General features: G+C 42.1%; 1 protein-coding gene across 1 annotated transcript; it reads right to left on the reverse strand.

Moving 5' to 3' along the window:
• Positions 1 to 2622: 2622 nt before the first annotated feature.
• Positions 2623 to 24531, reverse strand: LIPA (lipase A, lysosomal acid type; the record flags this gene model as incomplete). The annotated part of the gene is made up of 10 exons (XM_054033897.1): positions 2623 to 4609; positions 6032 to 6103; positions 8910 to 8981; positions 11367 to 11513; positions 13498 to 13634; positions 14131 to 14240; positions 16004 to 16202; positions 18912 to 19032; positions 21850 to 21961; positions 24368 to 24531. Coding segments are annotated over 10 exons (1368 nt in total), but the record flags the coding sequence as incomplete, so codon positions are not given.
• Positions 24532 to 27625: the final 3094 nt, after the last annotated feature.

Raw genomic sequence — 27625 nt, forward strand, 5'->3', positions numbered from 1 at the left:
CTGGGGAGCTAGAGAAAGTACCTGGAGTGGAGCAGGGCTGGAGGAAGGCCAAGGGAGTTGGGGAGCTCCAGCCTGGAAACCCCCCAGGCTGCGGCCTAGTATAAGGCCAAATAGGTACTGAGGTTGCAGGGGGCAGCCCAAGGCTAGGCAGAGGCAGCAGGTCCAAACCCCTCCTTGCCTGTGATAAGTGGCTTTTAAACTGCAGTCTGCCCCAGTGAATAGGGGCTAGATGGTGGCTGGCAGTAGCCCTGTACTGAGGTGAAGTGGGGATAGTGGGTGGGGAGACCCAGAGACTAGGTGTACTGCCTGGGGGGGCAGCACCCAAAGAAAGGGGCACCAGGTCTGGGAGAAACATGGGGGGCTAGGAGCAGCGCGTGGTGAGACATCAGCCTGCAAAGGGCACTCCGGGACTGACGAGCTAATTCCCAGAAGGTACCAGCAGGAGGCACCACAGGGGTGAGTCATGCCCCATTACACTGGTGCGAGAGAATGTGAGCATAGGTGGTCCGCCCCTGACATAAGGGGCAGAGCAGGACTGGGACTATTGCCTGAGAGAAGCAAGGGGATAATGGAGCCGGATTATGCAGAGGTGTTCTTCGCGGAGGGTTCCTGTGCCGTTCCAGGCTGGGCTCCAGGGCCGGGTCCCCTGAGGAAAGGGGCAGTCCAACAGCTGGAGAGACGCAGCAGCAGCACTGTGAGGCACAATGGGCCTTACGGGAACAGTTGGGGCGGCTAGCAGAGGAGCAGTGGGCCCTGTGGAAACTCCTGCGGAGGGAGGTCCCAAAAGACGGCCGAGACTGGTGGGAGCAGCCCAGTGCTGGGGCCAGGAGGCCTGGGGGAGAGCGCCGGGCGTGTTACATCTGTGGGCGGCGTGGACATGTACAGGCTAATTGTCCCTGCTGGGATAAGGGCAGGGAGCCTCACCCAGGACAGGGACAAGCCCCTATGAGAGGCCACCTGGCAAGGGAAGTCAGCAGGTGAAGGTGGTGTTGCCACTGTGGGCAGTGGGAGCACCTATGGAGTGCCCTACCCTGAGGAGCACAGCTCAGGGTAGCCCAGGAAGGGCTGGACCTGAGAAGGACCAACAGAGGAAGATGGGGGCCCAAGGCAGCAAAGGGGCGGCGAGCCTGCTTTGGCTGCCATGAATGGGGCCACAAAGAGGAACTGCCCCCTCGGAGGAGGGCAAACTCCAGTGGAGGGGCCTGAGGATCTAAAGGGGTCAAGGACCGGCCAGGTAGCTGCTGCAGAGAGGGCAGTAGCCCTGCCTGGGAGCCACCAACAGGGGATGGCAGACAAGGAGACTGGGACAGAGTGGTCCCCACAAGAGGCCGGGACCCAGGCTGTAGTGGAGCAGGTCACAGTAGGCACCCAGACCCTGAAGGAAGAGGGCCCGGGAGAGTCTGGCCTTCGTGCGTGGCTGGAGGCTGCAGAGCAGGCCCGCCACAAGGCCGAAGCGAGGGCCCTGGACCTCGCTAAGGAGTATGCCGCTGTCATGAACAAGGAGGCCTGCTTGTGGAAGCAACTGGAGGAGTCTGAAAGGAAACGAGTGGCTCTGGAGGTGCGTGGGCCTGCCAGGAGACCCTCTCTACTCCCAGGGGTGGTGATCTTGAGGGGGCGGTGTAGTGGGGTGGTCACCCGCTTCTGGCCTGAAAGGGTTAAAAGCCAGCCCTTGGAGAGGGCTGGGGCTGGAAGCCTTAGGCTGGGCTGATTGGGAGGCAGCCTCAGCTGTGGCCATGCCCCAAACAGACCCAGCTGGCTCTATAAAAGCCAGTAGACACAGTCTCTCTCTGGCTGTAGAGAGAGATAGGCCTGGCTGCAGGGGAGCTAGAGAAGGTACCTGGAGCACCCAAAGAAAAGGGCACTGCGTCCGGGAGGGACATGGGGGCCAGGAGCAGCAAGTGAACATGGGATGATGTTTTTGTGCTGCCTCCACTCATGCTGGGACTCCCTCAGGGCAGCAGCCTGGGGAAAGTTGATAATTTTTGGACCCAGCTACCCCAATGCACATCCTCTACTGTACTGGAAATCACAACATGAATTTACTACGTTTAAAGATCAAACATGTTCCAAAGGAGGAAACACTAATGTACAAATGAAATTTACAGATTGTGTTCAGTGTATAGAGACAGTAAATGAAGTTCATGTTCTCTATTGCAGAGAGAGTCTTGAGATTAGGCCCCTGCATAGCAATGGTGCTACTCACTGTATATCAGATTAACAGACAAAATACTGGGTAATGGGATTGTGTACGGGACTAGGTGTGTGAAGCAGGAAGCCTTTTCCCCAGGTCACGGCTGTGAGGAGAAGTCATAACCCACTGTATGAAGGCTTATAAGCAACGTGTTGAGTTCTCAGTCCAATTCCTGTGAACACATTATCAAAATTGGCACCCTTCTTGAAAGTCTCACAAAGAGAAGCTAGAGACTAAATGAATGATCTCTCTAGAGCTAATAGTGACCCTCTCAGGACTGGGGTGAAGTGTGCCCTGGGCGTTTAGTCTGCTACCTTATCCCTACGTTGTATCTGTCCTGGACACCTATGTCAATGAAGTATCTTTGACAAACATTATATATGCATATGTATAACTACATGCAACGTAACAGAACACACCATTCCAAGCTCTGACAGATCATCCTGATTTATTGAAAAATATTTAAAGCATTAATGATCATCATGCACTGTTGACAACTGCTGTCCAAACCACTTCACACACTTTCAGAGACTTCCTTTTTAAAGAAATTTAAAACTGCCGCCAATACCAGGAGTATAGAGCATAGGGCTCTGTTATGAGCCACAACTAGGATATTAATCAAAAAAAGTACCAGAACTTATAAATGCAAGGGACTTCCTGAGCCTCAATAAGGAGTAAAAAACCCCAACACTATGGCTTTTTTTTCTAGTTTATTTACAAAGAATTCTCCACTAAGAGTTTAACATCTAGTATTTTCTATATCAAATAGAGGAGGAAGCCAAAGGAGAAAGGATGGCTTTGTGGTTAGGATTACAGAATGGGACTCTGGAGACCGTGGGTTTAATTCCTGCTCTGCCACAGAAATCCTATGATCTCCTAGCTCTTCAGTGAAGTGGCTGATTATGGTTTGAGTTCTAGTGAAAATGTAGGCACAGTATACCTGAATTACAGAATTGTTACCTTTGGCCCCTCCTCTGCCAGAACTACATATTTGAGCCTTGTTTTCCAGTGGTTATCAGTGCAAAAATAAATCATTACATACATCTTCCGCCCTTTTCACTGCAATTCATAACAAGTAACGGTTACAGAAAGCATTGTTTTCTTCTAACGTGTTTGCTTCTCCCAGCCATTTGCAAGGTCAAACAATAAGTAATAATTCTCATCAGTACTTTGTATTTTAGACATAAAGGGCCTTAGTGTAGTTTTACATCAGTGTAACTCCACTGAAGTCCAGAATAATGCAATAATGAATCAGACCCAGAATATGTGACTCCAATTGGCGCTGAAAGCATGCAGTGTCAGCATGATTCTTCTTGGAGTAACATTAGGAAGAAAGTAAACTGACGTGTTTAGTTCTGAAAAATATGGCTAACTTATGATTAAAGCACAAGAGAAAATAGCTAGGTGTCTTTGATTCCTGTGCTGCCAGTTTTAAACTGTCACTGTGTTAGCAAGAGCACCACTAAAAGATTTGGAAAGATCTACAGTAGAACCTCAGAGTTATGAACAGACCAGTCAACCACACCCCTCATTTGGAACCGGAAGTACACAATCAGGCAGCAGCAGAGACAAAAAAAAAAGCAAATACAGTACAGTACTGTGTTAAACTACTAAAAAAATAAAGGGAAAGCAGCATTTTTCTTCTGCATAGTAAAGCTTCAAGGCTGTATTAAGTCAATGTTCAGTTATAAACTTTTGAAAGAACCATAATGTTTTGTTCAGTGTTATAAACATTTCAAAGTTATGAACAACCTCCAATCCCAAGTGTTTGTAACTCTGAGGTTCAACTGTATTTGATTTTCAAATTGATTTTAATATTTTATTCAGGGGTAAGTGCTTATCTTTTGAACTTTCAGGCTGCTGACATGCAAAGTGGGTTAATTTGTCTTTTAAACATATCAATAAATCTACATGGATTTAAAATATTTCCTCTAGGCAAAGGCACATTACTGTTTTCTGACAGTATTACCACATTGCATGAAGCCAGCAGGATAGCAAAGGGAATGTAAGGGTGAAAGAAATAACACTGTTTATATCAAAAATAGATATTAATCCAAACCAGTAGTCATTATTGGCATTTTTAAAGGCATTATAAATAAAGATGTGGTGCTATTTCCAAGACACCACCACACATTCCAAGAGAGGCATTTAGCAAGATTTTAACCCCACACACCCCAGGCAGCTTTACAGATATGTGCTCATCTCGTTAATGATTTCTTTATACATGCGATGGGGTGCGTCGAGACCCCAGATGAAATCCAGATGTTCCCATTCAGGAATGTGTTTGTGGTAAACCAGATTAGTGACTTGAGTGAGCAATATGCCAATATCCTTCCCGTCTGCAAGCCAGTCATGTCCACCAGTCCACAGTGCAGTTGGTACGGTCATATCTTTAACTTTGTAGAATGGAGGGGTAGACTATGGGGAGAGGGGGGAGAAAGATTGCAATCTTTTAAAAATGAAAGTGTATATATATATATATATATATATATATATATATATAATATAAATATATATATATATATATAAATATAAATATAAAAATAAATAAATAAATAAATAAATAAATAAAAGACAACTCTGGCTTTAGAAAGAGCCAATCTGCTAAGGGGTTTGTCTAGCAGTACTGCAATGTACTAGCAAATGCAAGAGGATAGAAGTCAGAATCCTAGCCCTTCCCTTTCTTTGCTCTGGAGCAGCAGTCGCTGGGGAGCAGCAATCAATTCAAGAGAAGCCCTGACTAACTCCATGTTAAAGCCTGCTTGGTAGGAAGAATGTGGTTTTTGGACATTGCAAGGTAATGTTGGCTGAGTTGTGTGTGCAAAGAGTCTACCATGTAAAATTTAAATCCCAAAACTGCTTTTACAGGTCACTATAACACTGAAAGTAAAATTACACCTACCAATAAGCATGCATGTTTCTAGCCTGTATTGCACTGCTCAAACTAGGATTACTGCAAGAGATTACAGCCACAGTAAAGCAAAAGAAGGGTAAACTGTTAACATTATGCACAGAGATCTAGAGAAGAATTTGGTATGCAAATGAAGCTGCAGAGGGGCTTTAAGTAGGCTGAAGTTTGGCCAGGGCAGCATAATTAACCCTATACAACTCTAATGATCTCACAGCACTTTTCACTAATGATCTAAAGCTGAGCAAATAAGTGATTTTTCAACTGAAGGGCCACACCAAAAAATCTGGGGGGGAAATTGGTTTATTTCTAACTAAAGTTTTTTTTTACGTTTTTGCTAAAGTGAAAGACATTTAAAAACAAAATTGTTTCAGACTAAAACACACCCTAAAACACTAAAATGAAATTTTTGTATTTTTTTGTTTCATCCTATTTTTTTAAATATGTAGATATTTCAAAACCAAAAAAGTCAAAACTTTTCAGAATGGTCAAAATGAACAGCTTTGACATTTTCCAAATATATTCTCTCCTTTTGGCTGAAAATATTTCCAAATTTGTGAATACTTTCAGTGCCCCTTACATGCATATATATATATATATATATATATATATTTTGTTAATTCACTATTCACTGAAAAACTTGCACCCAACTCAGGTCTTAACCAAGGTCTTGACTGATTTACTGCACCTCTTGCAACAAAGTATCGCCCCATGTCATATTGGAAACACTGACTCTGTACTGACTCAGAGACAACAGTGCCACCTTATGTCTAATCATTTCTGAGTGCCTATATGTTTGCATCCCAGCTGCAGGTCCCTGCTTAATTTGCAAGGCCTGACTAGATCACATTCCCACATGGTCTCCTGGCAGTTTTTGAAGTTTTCTGTTTTGTTTCTCAAGGATTGTAAGACTTCCATTAAAAGTTCTTTACCTGGTTATAGTGAACCAAATTTTCAGCCTTGCTTCCCCAGTCATAAGCTTTGAGTTCCCCAGATTTAACGGCCTAAAACATAAATATTCACACATAAAAACATGAAGGTCAGTGTCTGCACTCAGGAATTGTATAGAAAGAACATGAAGGTTATCTGGAGAAGTGCCTTAATCCTATGTGATTAAATTAAAAACAAAGAACATACCCCAGGGAGAGGAGGTAATGTTTTACCTAGGCAATGAGACAAAGATAATTGGAGCAAAGGAAAGCTAAACTGATTATAGCCTTTGCTCTTCTAAAATATTCATACTACCATTCCCACGCCCACTTCTTCTCCACAAGGTTTCTTAGATCTTACATTTTCACCTACAGATTATGGCCAGAAGCAGGAGCAGACGCCATGTACTAAAATGGAATAATACACAGTATTATTGGCCAGATTTTTAAAAGGTAAACTTCCAAGTGTGCTGGATTTAATCCAAATTGGGAGTTGCACATGCACATTGGACTGTATATATTTCTGAAAATCTGGCTCAGTGCTGCAGGTCACTATTTAAACAGTAAAGATTTTTTCCTCCAAAGCTGCTGTTTTGGTGCATTTGCATTGCAGCAAAGTAACTATGAATTCATGTCTCACAAAGCCATCTTAGCCATTTTGGTAACAAGAAAACGTAGCCAGTGCTGGGAACAAGCATGGATCATAGCAAAAAAAAAAAAAAAAAAAAAAAAGAATTATATATATCCAGGCCAACCACTCAGGCGCACACACATTTTTTGCCTAATATTACACAAAAACACCTGTTAAGTCTGGCAAGGTAACCCCATGCAACTAGCCATGAGAGTTACAAAAGCAATGCTGGTGATGCAAGATACCCTTAGATATTAATACATTCTGTTGCTTTGGCCTAAGGCTCCCAGCCCAATTTAATTCCCTTGAAATTATCTCAATTGTATAGATTACCATCTTAAGAACTCAATTCTGCCACACTTGCTCAGATTCAATAGTACCTTACTGCAACTCAATGGGAAGTACTACTCGGGGAGAAAACACTCTCTACATTAGACATCTCTCAACATTTCCCATTCACTAGTAGCAACGGTAAGAAAGGTTGAGGAAAAAAAAAAGTTGAGTGTAGACAAAGGAAGTGTGTGGGCCAGAGATTTATGTAATTTCATGGGCCAAGGTGATCACAGCCCTCTAGGAACTAATGGGGTGATTAGGCAAATTCACTCAGGTTATAACACCTTCAGTGAGGTACTACCACCTGGAAAGGCTAGCATATACAGATTCAAACTGGATTCTCCAGAGACCAGCAGACAAAGAAAGGAATTTTGGAATAATAGCCTGACTTTAAACTGACACAGGGTCTTCTTTCTGATCTAGCATATAAACAGAACCTCCAATCCAAAATGTTGGAAGGATTGACACCTGTCAGAGCCCTTGTTGGAGTTGTGGGGGGGGAGGGAGATCTCTGGTAAGCTTATTAGCATGCGTGTAGGTTCTTTTAATTGTTTGAAGTCTGTTTTATCTGTAGTGCTTTCACCTTAAGAATAAATATGCTTGCTTACACAGGGCTGCATGGTAACTTACAACTGGGGCAATTAATCTGTTCAAAGCCTTCGGAGAGAAAGCAGCACACATGCAGGCCTGTTAAGGCAGTCCGGCTTGCTGGGGAATTCACAGTGTAGCAGGGAACTATGCAGTGCTGAAGTACCCCAGTCAGCAGTGAAAGATGTGGGTCTCTGCCAGAGGTGGACAGCTGAGGGGCCAGGAGCCTAGAAGGGGTGCCCTTGCTGGAACCACAGAGGACAAATATAGGTGCAGTTGCCCTGAACTCTGACAACCACATCAATGGAGTTTTCCTTTAAAACTTACTTAGTACCATTTACAGTCCAAATGTTTTCAGAAACAGCAGTCTAAGAAACATGAATTTTTAAAACCATCTTTCTTTATGAGCCTCTTCCCACTTCATTCCAGGCCTGACACCTAACCCATGGAAGCTCAAATTACACTTATCAGACCAACACACACTTTGTTTAGAAAACCAGGTTGACTGTAAGGCCTGGTCTACACTGGGGGGGGGAGGGAAGAGGGGGAAAATCGATCTAAGTTATGCAACTTCAGCTACGTGAATAATGTAGCTGAAGTCGACATACTTAGACCTACTCACCGTGGTGTCTTCACTGCGGTGAGTTGACTGCTGCCGCTCCCCCATTGACTCTGCCTGCACCTCTAGCGGCGGTGGAGTACAGGAGTCGATGGGAGAGCGCTCGGGAGGTTGATCGCTGCCCGCCGATCCGGCAGGTAGTGTAGACATACCCTAAGATTGTATCTCACTCTGAGGAACCTATGCAGGGACCAGCAGCTGCTGATTCCACAAGAAATGTCTTCCCGCAGCATAGGGGTACTGCACCTGCTTTATACCACCGAGATACAGCCACTTAAATTAATTGCAAGTATGTGGACTGCTAAGTGTAAACAAACTGTAACTATCCACAATTTGTCCACTTGCCCTGCTACAGTATGTAGCTCACGGTCAGAAACCAAGGTTACTGAAGGAGAATCAAATGTTTGTTGTAGCAACATGATCTCGGATATGGTAGTTTAAAACGCAGGCAGAAATACTGTCTGCTGATCTGCAGCACCGATTTTTTTGCACTCATGCAAAAATATATGCCACATCGAAAGGGAATTTTTTTAAAATTAAAATTGCAGTGATTAACACCTGCTGTTCTGACTTTCTCCTTAGTAGTCCCAGAGTCTTATCAAGGCTGTGCTACCATAGGATCGTTTTGACATGTTTACCCCTATTTCGCTGACAGCGGTATTTTATAAACAAGTCAGGTTAACAGGCACTTTAGATGTCAGAAGCGCTACCTGGCTCCAATGGATCATGTTTTGTACAGATGTCCCAGCAGGGCAATGTGTTGAATACACGTCGACTCGGCTCTGCAACGGCAACATAGTTAAACACAATTTTCATCTATTAATGGGCATCAGGTCCATCCTTTATTGCTTTCTGCACAACTGAATAGAATAAGTTTAAAAGAAATAAGTTCTGATCAGAAAGTTAAGACTAGACTAGTATACACAAACTGGATAGGATGCTTAAGTCTTGCTATTAATTGAATAACACTGTCAACTTAGTTTAAACTAAATTTGATCTAAAGCTGATGTTTTATTTTACTGTAAAATCACACACACACACACACACACACACACACACACAAAACAAGAAACTGAATCTGACTAGGAATGTTTCAATGTTTTGGTTTGATTTTTTCCCAGAAAGCAGCATGGTTGTGAAGGAAGAGATGTAAGCCTTCTCCGAACACACTGAGAAAAACAAAGAACGGTATTGCTCAAGTTAATAAAAGTTACTAGATGCAAAACTGAAACTAACCAATCTAGCTTTGTTTCCCAGCTGAATGAAATGCAAACTAAATTTAGAAAAAAACACTTCAGTTTCAATATTCTATGGTGTCCTTAGTACAAGGATTTTGTCATAAATATTGACTTTAAACTTAACAGTAATATGCATGAATAATTTTTACATCAATTTACAAGTTTAAAAGTGTTAATGTTAGCAAAAGTGTTCCAAGTTCTTCTAAGTTTTAAATGCCTCCCTACACTATACTAGTTTTGACCAACTGTTTAGCCTACTTCTACTAACATAGGCTGTTGCTCCAAATAAGCTTATTTTCAGTTTAAAAATACTGTCTTCTGAAAGCTGAATCCTCAGGCAGAGTAAAGTCTAAATCCATATTTAGAACTATGCAAAATTGCATGTGGGGAGTGGGAAATTCTGCACACAAAAATTACCATTTTTCCCATTTCATATAAATTATGCCAAATTCAGATTTTCAATCAAACATTTTTTAAATTGAGGGTGAAATCCTGGCCCTATTGAAGTTAATGCCAAGACATCAATTGGGCCACGTTTCAAGTTGTGACTTTGCCCAAATAGTTTTGTTGGTTTTTTTTGACAGAAGAAATGATTTGAAGATTTTCCCACAATATTTTAGAATAGTTGCGTGGAAAAGCAAAGCAAAGCAAATTAAAGTTTTGTTGGGAATATTTTGCACAATCTTCCCCATATCAGACTATCCCCATTTCATTGCTCCTTCAGGTGGCTTGATCCCACTGGAATAGCCAGTCAGATTCGCACTCACTCTCTCTCTCCATGTGCTGACCAAACCCAAAGCTCCTTATGTCTGTTAGAACATAGAAGCAGCCATACCGGGTTGGCCTAAAGCTCCATCTAGCACAGTATCCTGTCTTCCAACAGTGGCCAATGCCAGGTGCCCCTGAGGGAATGAATTGAACAGGGAATCATCAAGGGATCCATCCCCTGTTGCCCATTCCCAGCTTCTGGCAAATAGAGGCTAGGGACACCATCCCTGCCCATTGTATTCTTACTATTGTGTCCCAACCACTGTCCCCAGCTTACAGTACTACTCCACAAACGGATTCTAAAAAAGTGGCATTGTAGAATTCCACGTTTATTGTCTGTCACAGATGTCCAGAGCAATGTAGAGAGACGTTCTGCTATTTGGTGTTTGTTTAAACAAAAACCCAACTCTGGAAACTCAACCTTGAGACTGAAATTTCAAGCTGGATTCTTTCCTTCTGAAGTTTTATTGCCAGCAACAAAAGGTTCCGCAGGCCAAATTATGCCCTCATCAAAACATACATACCTTCATCTTTAAACTGCATCTTCAGCGACACCTCTGCAACAACATTTCCTCCAATGTATTTGCACAGGTATAACCAATTAGGACTTGGTAGATGATTTTTTACATAAATCGCTTTTCAGACTAAAAATACACTTAACCAATTTGTCCACAACACACCTGCACTGTGTCCTGTGCTTCAATCGGAACACAGAACAGCTACAGACTTTTAAAATGTACAAATTGACTCCTAGAAAAGCATTTGCATATGTCCACTATGAGATCTGGAAATCTCAGCAGCTCTCGCACATGGATGCATCCCAAGTTGTGAAGTCTAATCTTTACTTCTCCCTTCTTTCCATGTTCTATACCATTAATTCTCTTCTCCATCTATCCATCTTGCCCATGTTCTTCCCACAGAGTACAAAAAAATTGTTTCATCCTTTCAATCCATTTTTAAATTTAGTTCTATGTATTTTATCAGCTAGACTGTGCAGCTGGACTCCTGTCTATAGCAAGAAAAGATACTCATTCAAACTCTCAAGAACTAGAAGGTATTAAACTTTTTTCAAGTTACATATGGAATATAAACACTCTTAGATCATAGTCTATACTGTTAAAAGTCACAAGGAGATAATTGCTAGGTGTATACAGAACATACCATGTTTAAGTTTCTCTCATCAAAGCCACATATAAGAAAGAAGAAATTGCCACAAAGGTCATCAAGTAATCTGTGGGTACAAACATGAGTGGCAAGCCACTTCAGCAATGAATTCTGGGGAAGGAATTGCTTCTTTCCAAACATATCCTGCAAAATAATAAGCACATACACATAAGAGAAGGCTATTTGCTTTTACTCATACTATAGGTTTCTTGGGATAACTACTTCAATTCATAAAAGAAAGATTGTTTCGTATTACACTCTTTCACCATGTGAGCCTAGATCACTAATTTGAAGTGAAATATATAATCAGTACCTTTGCTATCAAGTTAAAAACAGAATAAATTATTCAAGGTTAACCAAAGAAAATCCATGAAAATTCAAACTTTTTAAAAAGTTCTTATCAGTTTTGTATTCATTATGTCAGAGAGGGCATGTCAGATTTCTGCTAAAGGTTAAATATTTTAAGCTACATCTGCTTAAGTTGGTATGTTTGATATTTGAAGCTTCCTCAATTCAAACCATGTGAATAAAACCAAGCTTGCATTGTGGTGGCAGTTTCCTCTTGCAAGATATTATTTTTAAAAAGTCCAAGGGTTTGAACATGATCTACAGAGTGCTTTTTACTCACACTGACACAGCACAAAGACTATGACCCATCCACTGGTTTGTGGTTAACTGGGTGGTTCCACAATAGCTCACTGTGCAAGTCACCATGACTGGGTCAAGTTTCACAGGACCATGTGAACAGGTGCATTTTTTCTATAAAATAAAAGCCTCTTAACTGGGAACACTGATCAGCCTATTATTTTAACTAAGCAGCCATCTTCACTATGAGAAGAGGGACAGAGGGAGCTGGCAGGTGTTATTTGACTTCATCTCTATCTGCCTGAGGGGAGAAGGGGAACCAGTGGCAGTTACAATACACAAAAATATCTATTCAAGATATGTCCGGTGGTTAGAAAAGGTACATTGTGCCTAACAGAGATAAAGTGACACTTCCAATATCTAAAATCTTGTCTGCCATAACTCACATGGCTCCCCCTCCTTCTCCTACCAAAGGATAGCTGGTGAATAGAGGTGGGCAGTCCAGCCCCTGTACACAACACACAACAGCTAGTGAACATCTTCACTGTATCCTCCTCCTGTTTCCTCTCACTTTTTGTTTGGCAACTTGTGTGAAAAATAATAATTTTGAATCTCAAGTCTGAAAAAGGACCATAGTATTTTTCACCTGCCCAATTCTCCTTAATGGGAGCAGCATTTATGCGAATACTCTCCTGCCCAAGAAGCAGGCATTAGATTAAACAGGGTCTCTAGGAGACATTCCAATTTAGTGGAGTAGAACATATGAGTTTATCAATGGAAAAATCTATATAAGGACTGAAGTACACAGAGGTGACTGCTAAATAAATCTGCAGAAACTGATGACAAATGAAAAATACTCCATATAAAGGAAGAAAAGGATATCACATGACCCTACTAAAATTGACCAATGTATATATTAATCATAGCTTTTTGGCAACACAAGTCCTAGACCCATGTGCAAATGAGTAAATATAATACTGATTCTTTCAGGTCAAGCCTATTTATAAGATACATTTTAAGCTTTAACTTTCCCCTAGCTTCTCCTGTCATGTATTTAAATTTCTCAGCCTGATAGTTCAATTTTCCCATTTTGAAGGCTCTCAACATCCTTGTGTATGGGACATCAAAGATAAATATTAAGCGTTTTCAGACAGTATGTGATCCACCAACATCAAAACAAATGTTTGCTTTTACATTATTATTCACCATTTTTTTTTAAATGCGGAGCATGGGGTGCAATGGGCAACATCAAATGCATTTTGTGGTCACTGGGCCAAATTCTACTCTCAATTATGCAGTTATCAATATGGAAAACCATCACAGAGCAACTCTGGACATATATTGATACAAGGTCAAAATTTGGCTTAGAATTCATGTCATGCATGTTAATCTTCTGTACAAGTGTGTACATAGCAAGAGAGGCACATTCATATGCATTAAGTCTACACACAGTTTTATTTATAATCTCTACTAAAACCATTTTAAATGGAAAAGAAATATTCTCACTTAGGTTTAAAACAAATATCTTGACTGAAATACATACCTTGAGAAGCAGCTCTGGAAGCACTCCAAGTTTTGTCAGAGGGCTAGTGGAGAACTTGACTGTGGCTACAGGTGCCAATGCAAAAAACATTTTTATTTTCTTAGCCAGCTCTGGCATAGTTGAAAATGCGATGAAAGCTGTTAAAAATAAAAAACAGAAGACTTCTTAATAAGACAATATTTGACAGAAATGAAATCAGAATTTTAGCTAGGCATGTTTTAATTATAGAGTGTAGTATGTTTTAAGTTCTGAATTTGGAAATTGTGTATGTGTTCAAAGAAGAATTTGAATTAGCATCAGTAAATACTGGTTTGGTTAAATACTGGTCTTTAAATACTGGTTTGGTTAATTAAAGGTTTACCTGAGCATCAATTTAAATTTTAGTTGGCGTGATGAATCTATGATTTTTCATGTACATTTTCACAACTCTTTAGAATATTTGTTTTTACAGAAATTGGATGAATAGCGTAGTCTATTAGTTTAATTTAGTGTTTTACAAATTTTCACTTCAAATAAATAGGTGAAAGTTAATTCTCTAGCCTTTTAGTATTAATGAGGATACAAAACAAACTGTACTAGTACATCTGTATTTTATCATTATTTAACCAAAAGTGCGCAAATCTCTCAACATACCTATAGTGGTACCCTGTGAATGGCCAATGTAATAGATTTTCTCCTGTCCAGTTTTATTCACAATAAAGTTTATAGTGGCAGGAAGGTCGTATTTAGCCATTTCATCAAAACTATAACAAAGACAAGAAGAGGACTATATAAATAAAGCTATCAAATTTCCATATCAACATTTGCAGAGAAGAATTACTGAATGGAACTTTAGTACATTGAAAATTAGTCAGCTAAAAATGAATAAAAACTTCCAAAGGTTGATTCCGAACAGCCAAACTCTGACCAAGATTCACTTAGGGCTTGATCCTGAACCACTCAAGTCAATGGAAATTTTCTCATTGGATTTCAATGAAGGCAGGATCAGGTTATTATAGCAAATATCTAGTTTCCCATACTGTTAGCACATTAGCACATATATAACCAGGATAAAAAAGTGCAGTGGCACAATCTTGTTTAATCTGTTACTGAAGTGGGGTAGTAGATAGAGCATAAGAACGCCCATACTGGGTCAGACCAAAGGTCCATCTAGCCCAGTATCCCGTCTTCCGACAATGGCCAACGCCAGGTACCCCAGAGGGAATGAACAGAACAGGTAATCGTCAAGTGATCCATTCCCTCTCGCCCATTCCCAGCTTCTGGAAAACAGAGGCTAGGGACACCATCCCTGCCCATCCTGACAAACAGCCATTGATGGACCTATCCTCCATGAACTTATCTAATTCTTTTTTGAATCCTGTTATAATCTTGCCAGTGGATGTTGTGAAGGCCAAGGAGTTCCACAGGTTGGCTGCACTGGGTGAAGAAATACGTCCTTTTGTTTGTTTTAAATCTGCTGCCTATTAATTTCATTTGGTGACCCCTAGTTCTTGTGTTATGAGAAGGAATAAATAACGCTTCCTTATTTACTTTCTCCACACCAGCCATCACTTTATAGACCTCTATCAGATCCTCCCTTAGTTGTCTCTTTTCTAAGCTGAAAAGTGCCAGTCTTATTAATCTCTCCGTTCTATACCCTTAATAATTTTTGTTGCCCTTTTCTGAAGCTTTTCCAATTCCAATATATCTTTTTTGAGATGAGGTGAGAGCAGGGTGAAATTTTTCAGATGAACAGTTTATTTGCCAAAATAAAAATGCAGATTTGGCCAAAGGAATTTCAGGGGGAGGGATGGGAGGGAGTCCTCCCTCACAGTCTTTATCCCAGTGCTTAGGGCACGGTCCTGATATGTGGGAGACTCAGCTTCAAACCTCTGCTCTGGAGCAGCAACTGGAACAATTACCTTTCCCCGCATCCCAGGAGAGTGCCCTACCACCCGCTTATGGGCTATTCTGGGGTGGGTGTCTCAATCCCTCCTCTTGAAGGGGTTTCACTTTGTATAAAAGTACATGAATAGCCATTGGTCCAGACAGACAGCGGTAGAGAGAATGACTATACCCCAGTGGTTAGGGCACTCTCCTGGGAAGGAGGAAACCTGGGTTCCAGTCCCTGCTCCACAGCAGTAATTCAAACCTGAGTCTCCCACGTTCCAAGACAATGCCCTGACCACTGGGCTAAGGGGGAAACCCTACTGCCTCTGCTGTGAATTGAGACCTTTATTACCTTTTATTTTTTTAAAATGCCTGGGAACAAAACATTTCATTTGACCCAAAAGGGAATTTTCCCTACTTTTTCACTTCACCAAAAAATGTTTCAGTTTGACCCAAACCAACCCCGACCCTCTTGCCTCCAAGAGCTGCCAGCAAACCAAAAATTCAGTGATCGGCACAGCGCTAATAGTGGGGGCATGGCATCATGGAGGAAATGGCAGCGGGAAAGGAGTGGTTCCTGTTGACAGCATGTATAACATGTAATAAACCGCACTCCTCAGAAATGAGATCCGGCTACCTGAAACCCCAGAATTCTTCTTGCTTCACTGTATAGTGTTTATGCTTTCTGGACCAAGTGTTCCCCCTGCTGTTTCCCATCCAAACATCAAAGCCAGCATCTGCCAGCATAAAGCCCAGGCTGCTGTTGTCCAAATTTGTGATCCAGTTACTACCATCTGCAAGCAAACCATGCTGCAGAAAAACAGCAGGCTTGGGACCTGAAAGATAAAGCATTTTACGTAGTTATAAATCAAAGCTTCATGGTCTCCTCACACTGAAGTCCTGACAAACTAATGAGTATTCAATATTTGCTTCATCTCTATATTTGAGTGGTTAACCTACAGGACTGTAAGATTAGCAGCCTTTATGATACTCACAAGGTCTTAAATTCATGCATTGTAATCTTCCACAATAGCAGGGTTTTAAAGAGTTATTTTATTGTAGTTATGGGTTTAAAAATGTTACATTAGGTTCTTAACTAGAGCAAAACGGACCTAGTATTTCTCATATCCAAAAAAGCAGGTTTGCAACAAGCAAACCCAAGAAAAGCAGGAACTACAGCAAGAACATAGAGAGCTATTTGTTCCCAGTGTTTATAATTTCTGGGTGATAAGAGGCCTGATCCTGGAGGCATGCTAGCTTTTCTTCATTGTCCTTGCTCCCCTCCTCTTCCCACAAGGCCTGGAAGGCCTTCCCATAGGTGACTTCCAGGGATCAGGCTTTTTAGGCTAAGACAATGACAAACTAAGATGGTGTACCACTGTCTTTAGCATCAGATCCCCTTCCACTCTGTATCAACATTAACATGTGCTGCAGGTTCTCACAATGCCTAGGAGCATGGGAATGGAAACTGGGAATGGAAGGCGAACTTACTTTAATACCTTCCATTCAACTGTTCATGTTGATTTTTAGCACTCATTAACAAACAAAGTCATTGCCATTTTTCTTTAACACAACAAATTTCCCTTACAATTTTTGCAGCTGTGGAACCATAGACTGTTGTGGACTTTCGCTCCAAAAGATAATGTCATACATAACTGCAATTAATCCTATTCACATCTGTCATATATTGCAACAGAAACATTATGAAATATTATGCACTATAAATTCTGTCAGCAGTAAATAAACACTGTTTGGGAAAAGATACCAGGTCTGTAACAGCTTGAAGTCAACATGAACTTTGAAGTCTTCATTCTTCTTCTAGGGGATCATACTTGACAAAAGTTGTTCAGTAATCCTTGATTTTAAAAATTAAAAGTGCTTTACAAAACATGAACTTTGATACTGCTTCCTTCTCCACCCCCTCATCACTCTTTTGAGACAGGAAACTTCACTCTATTTGCTTATGTTACAGATGAAAGGTTCAATAAAAAACCCACAGAAGCATAATCTATCTTCACTTTGTGGATTTCTCAGAATTTTTTAAGCACAAATATAAAACTAGCCAATTTGACTAGCTTGCTTTGTGCACCAAACTGTCTGCCCCTATGCTCTTTGAGACAGTAGTTAAGGCAAACATGCTTAAGAGATATCAAATCAACCATTAAGAACAGACAGATTTTTTTGCCTTTGGTAGAAGAGGGTCTTTTGCCATACTATTTGTTCACACCTGCAATTATAGAATATTTGCTTTTTCTCCCCTTCCATAAGATTCATATGTATGCATCATACATCTTCAGCTTTTTAAGCTCCAAGGGTTCAGACTCTACCCTCAGATATAAGCATACAGCTCCCATTGAAATAAATGATAGCTGCATGCATGCCTCAGAGGACAGAATTTACCCCAATTTAAACATAAGTTGATTCTGACTGAATTCATCCATTGCTATTCAGGTCTACAAGCATATTAGTTTCCACAGCATAGCAGTATAGCAGATCTAAGACTGTTTCCTGCACATGCTTCTCTTCTTCCACATCCATTTTAATCTTATTTTCAAAGAATTCTATAGCTTAGGCCTTGCCAGTACCTTTGGCCTCATTCCCTCCTATACACACTCCCACCCTCTAAACTTCTCCCAAGCTTCTCTTCTGAAAACTCCCTTTGTCTCCACTTTTGATTTCCCCTCTCCTAATTTTGTGCCTTCTTTCATGCCACTCTTTATGGTGTGGACATCCTCCTGCTTAGTATATGCTACTAATTCTCCTTCCCTGTCAAACCGCTTCTGAAAGACCAATTCTGGGGAGGCAACAAGCAACAACATCCACATGGCCCTCTGTCTTGGCTTTGGTTATGTGAAGCTGTACTGCACCCATTTCTTTAGAAACAAGATTTTTGTATTATTATTACAATATTTTACATACTATAAATAGCTATGTACAATATGGTGCTATAGTAATTATTACTTTGCTTTATAGTTTACTATAAAGACAAGGAGGAACAGCATGCTAGAATCTAAAATCAGCTTAGTCTAATTCCTATTTCCATGCAGAAATCAGAAGAGCATTGGGATTTTTGTTTGTTTTGGGGAGGTGAAGTGTCTTTCTCGTTTGTTTTTCAACAGAAGAGGAACAAGACCTGCCCCTACCTTTAGTGTTAAAGTTTTTAAAACAAAACAAGTTTAAAAAATTAAAATTTTGCAACAAAACAGACTTTAGCACATTCTTACTTAAAAAAAAATTACCATTTCTCATTTATCATAAAATGAGTTTTTTCAGTAAGTAAAATTTCAACACAAAAAAAAGTGTCCATTTTAGATCCTACAAAATACAAACCACTTACAAATTGAATTTTGGGAGGAAATCCCTTCCCCCCAATGATCTACCTACTCTAACATAGTCTGCACTGTTATTTTCCTTTATAAGTAATTGTAAACCACACAGGTTACCAACATTTTATCCTGGTCAGCTTTATTACAAGAGTTAGATCTCTCTAAATTAAAGTGATCTTTTTCAAGACTTCTCTTTCTTCAGGCAGAAGTAAATCTTACCCTTCTTCGTCCCATGGCTTTTCTTTCCATGAGGAATTCTGTTAATGCTAAGGATATATCCATCTTCAGTCACCACTTCATGCTCCTCACTGGGGTAGCCTCTGTAGGTAACAATTTCACTCTGCAAAAAGAAAAACAAAAGCTTTTGATTGAAACTGTTGACATTTTTAATTCATTAGTGTCTGTAAAATGCTTGGAGGTCTTTCCACAGACAACAATATAGAAGTGTGATGTCTCCATTGCTGTGGCTATGTCTGGTAGGTGGTAGAGAGAGACCATCAGAGAAAGGTTTGTTACTAGGTGATGATGCGTTCAGTCACCAATGAGAATTAGGCACCCAACTCCCATTGATTTTCAATAGGAGTTGGGAACCTAACAATTCTTGGTGCCTTTGAAATATCTCTTATCTATCTCAATGTCCAACCCCTACAGAGAGAGAGATCCAAGTTCTAGTGCGTATCCCAGGCTAAAGCTGGTAGTCTCTGTCTCCACTATAGAGAAGCCACATAGGTCATCCAGTTTACCACTAACCAGGGGAGACAAGAGTGTTGGAAAAGGGGGCAGGGGAAAGAAGATCAGGGACAACAGGATAAAGAAAGGAAAGACTGAAGTGGTAGAAAGAAGGACAGACAATGCTCACTGAAACAACAAACATCTGTCAATTATAGACAAGTCACCAAAAATTATGCTATCAGTGGTAGATGAGGGGATGCATCTCTCTTCTAAAGGGCAAGATTTTTAAAACATTTCAAATATTAGAGGCATGATCCTTACTCCTATTTATCACTCATGGAACACTATCACACTTAAATACATCATCTAAATGACCCACAACACAGCAGGTTTGAAACAAAATGTTGTATAACAGTGGCTTCAATAAAGTCATTTATATTATGACTTAACCATCACAGCAAGAACAGGAAAGTTTTGCACACTGTTCATATGCTTGGGTTATGGCTTTTAATGTCGGACACTAATACTATAAAATAGGACTACTAAACACCATCTCTTCTAAAAACTCACTTCTGTTCCATCACCTGCAAGTGAGTTAGTTCACAAACCTTAACCAAAAAAAAAAAAAAAAAAAAAAAGCTCATTTAACAGAATCATTTAAAAGATATGTAAATGCCTAACCGGTACAATTGCATGATCCTATTGGCAATAACTCTAGTTACCTTTAAAAGACAGTGCTCAAAAATATGCTAGGTGTTGTATGGAAAAGGCAAATTCTCTCTTCCCCAAAAAGTTTATAAGCTAGTTTCAGATGTGATGCAACAACTGAAGATAACAAAGAGGGTGGGGAAAATGAAGTGCCGATAAGATCACAATTAACAGCAAGTCCTTACCCAATGAGGGTAAAGACTTGGTCAGTATGACAGAAAGAAGGAAAAGCGACAAGAGTGAACACCAAAAGGGGGAGCAAAGCAATTGTCAGGAAAAACTTACTAGAACCTTACTAGCAACAAGTGGTTTTAATAAGTACAGTTCCTACTAGCAATTTTAACTAGAGTGGAAGCAGGACCACAGAGAATGATCTGGAAAAAGGCATAAACAGTGGGGTCGCAAAGTTTACAGATGATACAAAATTACTCAAGATAGTCAGCTTTAGACCTAACTACCAAGAGTTACAAGATGATCCCACAAAACTGGGTAACTGGGCAACAAAATGGCAGATGAAATTCAATGTTGATAAATGCAAAGTAATGCACATTAGAAAACTTTCTCCCAACTATACATACAAAATGATGGGGTCTAAAATTAGCTGTTACCACTCAAGAAAGATCTTGGAGTCATTGTGGATAGTTCTCTGAAAACAACTGCTCAATGTGCAGCAGCAGTCAAAAAAGATAACCATTAGGAAAGGGAAAGATAAGAAGACCAAAAACTATCATAATGCCACTATATAAATCCATGGTATGCCCACACCTTGAATATTGTTTGCAGTTCTGGTCACCCCATCTCAAGAAAAAAATATTAGAATTGGAAAAGGTACATAGAAGGGAAACAAAAATTATTATCGGTGGGGAACAACTTCCATTTGAGGAGAGATTTAAAAGGTTGGTACTGTTCATCTTGGAAAAGAGATGACTAAGGGGGAAATATGATAGAAGTCTATAAAATCATGACTGATGTGTAGAAAGTGAGAGTGTTATTTACCCCTTCATACAAGACATGAAACAGCATATGAGATATACATTTTATTTATATATGTTACTTCCTCTACATCAGGGATCAGCAACCTTTCAGAAGTGGTGTGCCAAGTCTTTATTTATTCACTCTAATTTAAGGTTTCGCATGCCAGTACATTTTAACATTTTTAGAAGGTCTCTTTCTATAAGTCTATAATATATAACTAAACTATTGTTGTATGTAAAGTAAATAAGGTTTTTAAAATGTTTAAGAAGCTTCATTGACAATTAAATGCAGAGGCCCCCGAACTGGTGCCAGGACCCGGGCAGTGTGAGTGCCACTGAAAATCAGCTTGTGTGCTGCCTTTGGCACACGTGCCATAGGTTGCCTACCCCTGCTCTACATCTTTCTCACACACACTCCCATACCCTCAATCAACCCACAGCTTTTTTCAATTTGCAAGCAAGTAGGAAGATGGAAACAGAATATCACTGACAAGACTCCTGCTTACTGTCAGGCATGTAAACAGGTTTAGGCAATTTAAAGAACTAGGTTAGGCAATTTCCCTCTGTTCCTTAATCTGGATCTACAATGAGAGCATTATTAATTAAAGTTTAATAGGCAAAACACCCTTCCACAGTTAAAGTAATCATCATTTTTAAAAAGTCAGCATTTTCCCCACAGTAATTATACTACAATATCTGAGATAACTAGTTATTCCCTGTATATAGTAACCATATGACAGATGACAAACATCAATTTTTTTAAATGGCAGCTACTGAATGGAATTTTACAATACATAACTTACAATATTCATAGATGTTTCAGGATCCACATTTCTTCTTCTTCTGACAAATGTTTCTGAACTTACAATTCCTTGGATCAAACATGCCACAATTATAAAGAGCCACATCTTCATTCTGTAGAAATACACTTCTTTGTTTATTTGTGTAAGAAAATAAGGCTTTGTAAAAACTACACTGCATAAGAAAAAAAAGATTTATGCTGCGAAAGAAAAAAAAGTGAGACCCTGAGGTTAAGTTGTATGGCTTCTTCTACAGAAGAAATAAATAGAGGGGGAGACAAGGGGGGTAGGAGTAATATACAAAGAGTCACTTTGTCTACTATAATTGAGAAACTTTTCTGCAGCGTTATTTCTTTTCATAAAGATTTCCAGTGGATTATTACAAATAAATCAAATATTCTTCCCTTCCAAAAATCAACATTTTTTTAAAATGGTGATGTACTGGACCAGAAATAAAAACACTATAACAACACATCAATTTTAAACAAAGAATGGCGAAAGCTGGGCCAGCTGTATTAAGCTGTGCATGTGCTTCCCTGGATTTGCTCTTAAAAAAATAACTAAGAAAATCACTACAGTTTTCTTGTGCAAACTGCCCAACAAGTGTAACCCTCTCACATGATTAATATTGACAATGCTATTCACCTACAGTTCTATTCAGCCCTGACTTAGCCATCTCACAACATCCAATGTACTCAAGGAATGTCTTTAACAAATAAATAGCAGCTCCTGCCACTGTTTATAACCTCTCTTTCCCTTTCCACCTCATAAGCACTGCTCAGAGGAGGTAAAGGACCAAAAGGCTCAGGGGCCACTGATGTGACCAGATATTTTTATTACTAAAAAAAGAATGGTGGCCGCTAATAGTTTATAAACTTTATTTTTCCTATCCCAACGGACCCACGTTATTTTTCCCATGGACAGCATATAACACACAAAAACCTTGTGAGAAGAAGGCAACAGCCTAAGTGCCTCCCACCACAATAACAAGTCCGGTGGCACCTTAAAGACTAACAGATTTTTTTGGGCAAAAGCTTTCATGGGTAAAAAACCCACTTCTTCAGATGCATGGAGTGAAAATTACAGATGCAGGCATTATATGACATATGAATAGAAGGGAGTTACCTCACAAGTGGAGAGCCAATACTGACAGGGCCAATTCAATCAGGATGGATGTAGTCCACTCCCAATAATAGATGAGGAGGTATCAATTCAAGGAGTGGCAAAGCTGCTTCTGTAATGAGCCAGCCACTCCCAGTCCCTATTCAAGCCCAAATTAATGGTTTTAAATTTGCAAATGAATTTTAGATCTGCTATTTCTCTTTAAAGTCTGTTTCTGAAGTTTTTTTTGTTCAAGTATAGCTACTTTTAAATCTGTTATAGAATGTCCAGGGAGACTGAAGTGTTCTACTGGCTTTTGTATGTTACTATTCCTGATGTCCAATTTGTGTCCATTTATTCTTTTACGTAGGGACTGTCCGGTTTGGCCAATGTACATGACAGAGGGGCATTGCTGGCACATGGCATATCTAACATTAGTAGACGTGCAGGTGAATGAGCCCTTGATGGTGTGGCTGATGTGGTTGGGGTCCTCTGATGGTGTCGCTAGACACAACAATAACTTCATTGACAAGAAGGAATCAAGGTGACTTTTATTGGACCAACTTCTGCTGGGGAGAGACAAAGGGCTGGTCCACACTAACCCCCCCACTTCGAACTAAGATACGCAACTTCAGCGTATCATAGAGACTTTGTTAGTCTCTAAGGTGCCACAAGTACTCCTGTTCTTTTTGAGATTTAGCAATATTCGTGGTATCTCTAAAGGATCACAAGGGCAGCTAAATGGCTCCGGTAGTAACCTAGGGCTTGGGAGTTCTGGATTCAAGTTCCTGCTCCAACACAGACTTCCTGTGTGACACTGGGCCACTCACTTCTCCTTGCTGTGCCTGTTTCCCCCCCCCCCCAATCTATAAAATGAGGATAAATACCTACAATAAGGGGGGATATTTAACTACTTTAGAGAGGAGGGGAAAGTCACACAGCTGTGACTCAAAGAGGCAGCACGCTGTCAGCTATTAGTATTAATTTATTATTCACACTGGGGTAGCACTTGATGTCGAGGATCAGACACAGTTCAGGCCCCCAGCGTGCTAGGTGCGGTACAAACATATAAACAACAACCCTACTACACCGCACAGAGAAACAGGAAGTCATATCAGGCGCCCCTGCGCTAGGGAAGCGAGGACACAGCTAGAGTTAGGCATTAAAAGAATAGCAGGGGCCGGGGTCGGGGCCGGGGCTGGTTCCCTCGGGTGAATGAGCTCCAGGGCAGCCCCAGGCCTCACGGCGCCCTGGCACCCGCCAAGTCTCTTGTCACCGCCCAGGCCGTGCTGCCGGGGCGGGGGAAAGGTCCGCCCCGGCCAGGCTGAGCGGTGCCCGCACGCTGCCGGGGAGCAGCAGGCGGCATGGGGGGCACGCCGGGGCAGATGTGCCGGTGGAGCAGGGCAGCGGCCGCACTGACCTGAGAGGAGGCTGCGGCGGAGCGCACCGCGCTGCCAGGGACTCGCAAGGGGCCGCGCCGCTGCTGCTGACACCGAGGTGGCTACTCCCTGCTGCGGGCGAGAGAGGAGAGGAGAGGAGGGGAGGGGACGCTACGCTAGCACCGCCCAACCCTGCCGGCTGCCTCAGGCCACGGCGCGGCGCCAATCAGCGGCTTCGGGAGCAGAGGTCGCCCCGCCCGCCTTCCTCTCTCCCCTCCCTGTGGAGCCCGGGCCCCTGACCGGCAGCACCGGTCGTGCTCAGGGCTGGAGTGGAGCCGCCTGCTGCGGAGACAGGGGCAGTGATAACAACCCTGCCCCCGCCCCACCTGCCAAACTAATCCCTCCCAACACATACACTGCATCCGCCAATCCCATCCACTGCAACCCAACAACCCCCCCACACACACACAGTCCCCCAATCCCATCCCACTGCACCCCAACACCCGCACCACACACACACACACACCGTCCCCCAGTCCCACCCCACTGCAGCCCAATGCCCCTCACACACACCATCCCCCAATCCCATCCTACTGCAACCCAACAACCCCCCAACACACTGTCCCCCAATCCCATCCCATTGCAACCCAACACCCCAACCACACACACCGTCCCCCAATCCCATTCCACTGCAGCCCAATGCCACACACACACACCATCCCCCAATCCCATCCCACTGCAGCCCAACACTCCCCCACACACACACACTGTCCCCCAATTCCACCCCCCCACACACACACATTGTCCCCCAATCCCATCCCACTTTAGCCCAACACACACACACACACACACACATATTTTCTCCTAACACACACCCAGAGCACTTCCCTCCAAACCAGGGCACCCCTCACATGCCAATCCTCCTTTGCCCAAGTTTACTATTTTGTGGTACCCCAAAATACAATGGGCACTTCCCAGAAAGACACAGTCTTTGCCTAGCTTAGTTTAATTTAGCACAGTTTAAGGTGTGAAACAAGTGCAGATGACAAGCAGGGAGTAATGATTTTTCATAGATTCCAAGGCCAGAAGGCACCACTGTGATCATCGAGCCTGACTGCCTGGAGGACATAGACCAGTGGTTCTCAAACTGTCCAGATTGCTCTAGCCCTTTCAGGAGTCTGCTTTGTCTTGCATACCCTAGGTTTCACCTCACTTAAGAACTACTTGCTTACTTAATCAGATAAACATACAAAAGTGGCACAGCACACTATGACTGAAACATTGCTTACTTCTCATTTTGTCTATATGAAATTTTAGTTTGTACTGACTTCACTAGTGCTTTTTATGTAGCCTGTTGTTAATTAAGCAAATATCTAGTTGAGTTGATGTACCCCCTGGAAGACCTCTGCCTACCCCCAGGCATACGTGTCCCCCTGGTTGAGAACCACTGACACAGACCATAGAACATAAAGGTATTGGCACATTCTCTGCTCACCTATTAATTACAGATGCCAGCAGCCTACACATAACTTATAAAGAGTTAGTGTGCTGAACGTATAAATCCATGCCCTGAAGAGCTGATAATTTGTGAGAATTAATGTTGCACAGCATTTCACAAGTATGAAGCACTATAATTGCTAAGTGTTGTTCTTGCACCCACACTCAGCTTAATGACTGTGAATCAGATGCATCAACCCTGTCCCAGGGATGTTTAAATTACACCCAAGGGGATCCACCCTAAAAGATGAAGACAGTTGCACAGACACCATCCTCTTTGAGGCTTTCCATTAACGATTACATGGGAGCCCTGCAGTGAGAGTTGCTGAAGGAAGGTGCTGGATCAGAGTATACATCATCTGACGTGGTCAAACCTCCTACACATCTAGCAACACCTACTCCCCCAACAGTGGGAGGTTGCAACCACCTTGCACCTACTGCTACAACCTCAGTTTGAGAAGCCGGGCGACTGCGCTTAAGCCTGCACAAGCTTGATCTGAATCTTGTGCATAATACAGATGTAAATGTAATTAGATACTTAGGGCTTGCATACCCAAAGGGTTTAAATCAAGTTAATCTGGTTTGAAACACTTTTGTACACACGATGCAATCACCACAACACACTAACTCTACATTTATTGCAAACTCTGGAGTCCTCTTGCAAAGTGGGCTGTTTGCTGCAAACTGAATTAGTTGGGTCTGTTGTTTGTGTGCGCTCAATCCTGCTGCAGGTCACTTTGGTATACCTCCAATCACTATCCCACGCTGCTTTGCAGGTGATCATTATTGGTCTGCCTGTTTACCTGCATGCCCTCCCCTGCTCTGGTGTCATGTTGCCAAGACATCTCTCCCCCCGCCCCCCACCATTTTAAAGCTGGTGGAGGGCCAGATTTTGCCCATTTGCTCCTGGGTTCCCATGTATCAACATGGCTGAAATGCTACTCCAGAAGCCCCACAACAACATGCCTCACACAGCCGCCTGGAGCCATGCTGAGATGGATCTCACCATCTGGGGTGAAGTGACAGTGCTAGAAGCTCTTGTGGCCAGCCTCCAGAATTATGATCTGTTGGTGGACATTGAAAAGTAGATGTCCAGGATTCTGAGCAGTGCCAGATAATATTAAAACCAGGGAAGATGGGGGGAGGGGGGAAATCAGATAGGGGACACATAACCTGTCCATTTTTTGAGGAACTGGACAGAATTTTGCACTAAACAACCATCCAATCCGGTGAGGTTGTTGAACCTGCTGCCTGCTGTTCCCTAAGAGCCAGGATCTCTTTGGGACTCAGGACCCTCATGCCAGCCAAGTAGAAAGCCAACCTGATTCCTGCAATGCAGCCCAAGTCCCAGCCAGAGGCAAATTCTCTAGAGCGGCATTTCTTGCATGTGGCCACCAGGGTTTTTTTGTGCAGTCACAACAACCTCTTGGGCGGTGATTGGGGGGCAAAACATTGGCCCCTCCCCCTCCTGGATGTGTTGCTCTGCACTGCCTCTGGAGACAGGTGAGGTGCAACATTGCAGGAGCAAGGTGAGTTATCGACCCACCTGGGGGGAAGAGGAGCTCAGGTGTCAGCCCTATGGTGGTTGGACAGCAGGCTCCAGCGGCAGGACTTCAGGAGCCTGGCTGTGCAACCCCGGCAGGTGCTGATCCCCGTCTCCAGCCACATAGCCTAGGGTTACCATACGTCCGGTTTTTCCTGGACATGTCCGGCTTTTTGGTAATCAAAACCCCGTCTGGGGGGAATTGCTAAAAAGCCGAACATGTCCGGGAAAAATACTCCCAGCTTCCGGCATCCCTGGC

Source organism: Malaclemys terrapin, chromosome 7 (assembly GCF_027887155.1).
Source record: "Malaclemys terrapin pileata isolate rMalTer1 chromosome 7, rMalTer1.hap1, whole genome shotgun sequence".
NCBI lineage: Eukaryota > Metazoa > Chordata > Testudines > Emydidae > Malaclemys > Malaclemys terrapin.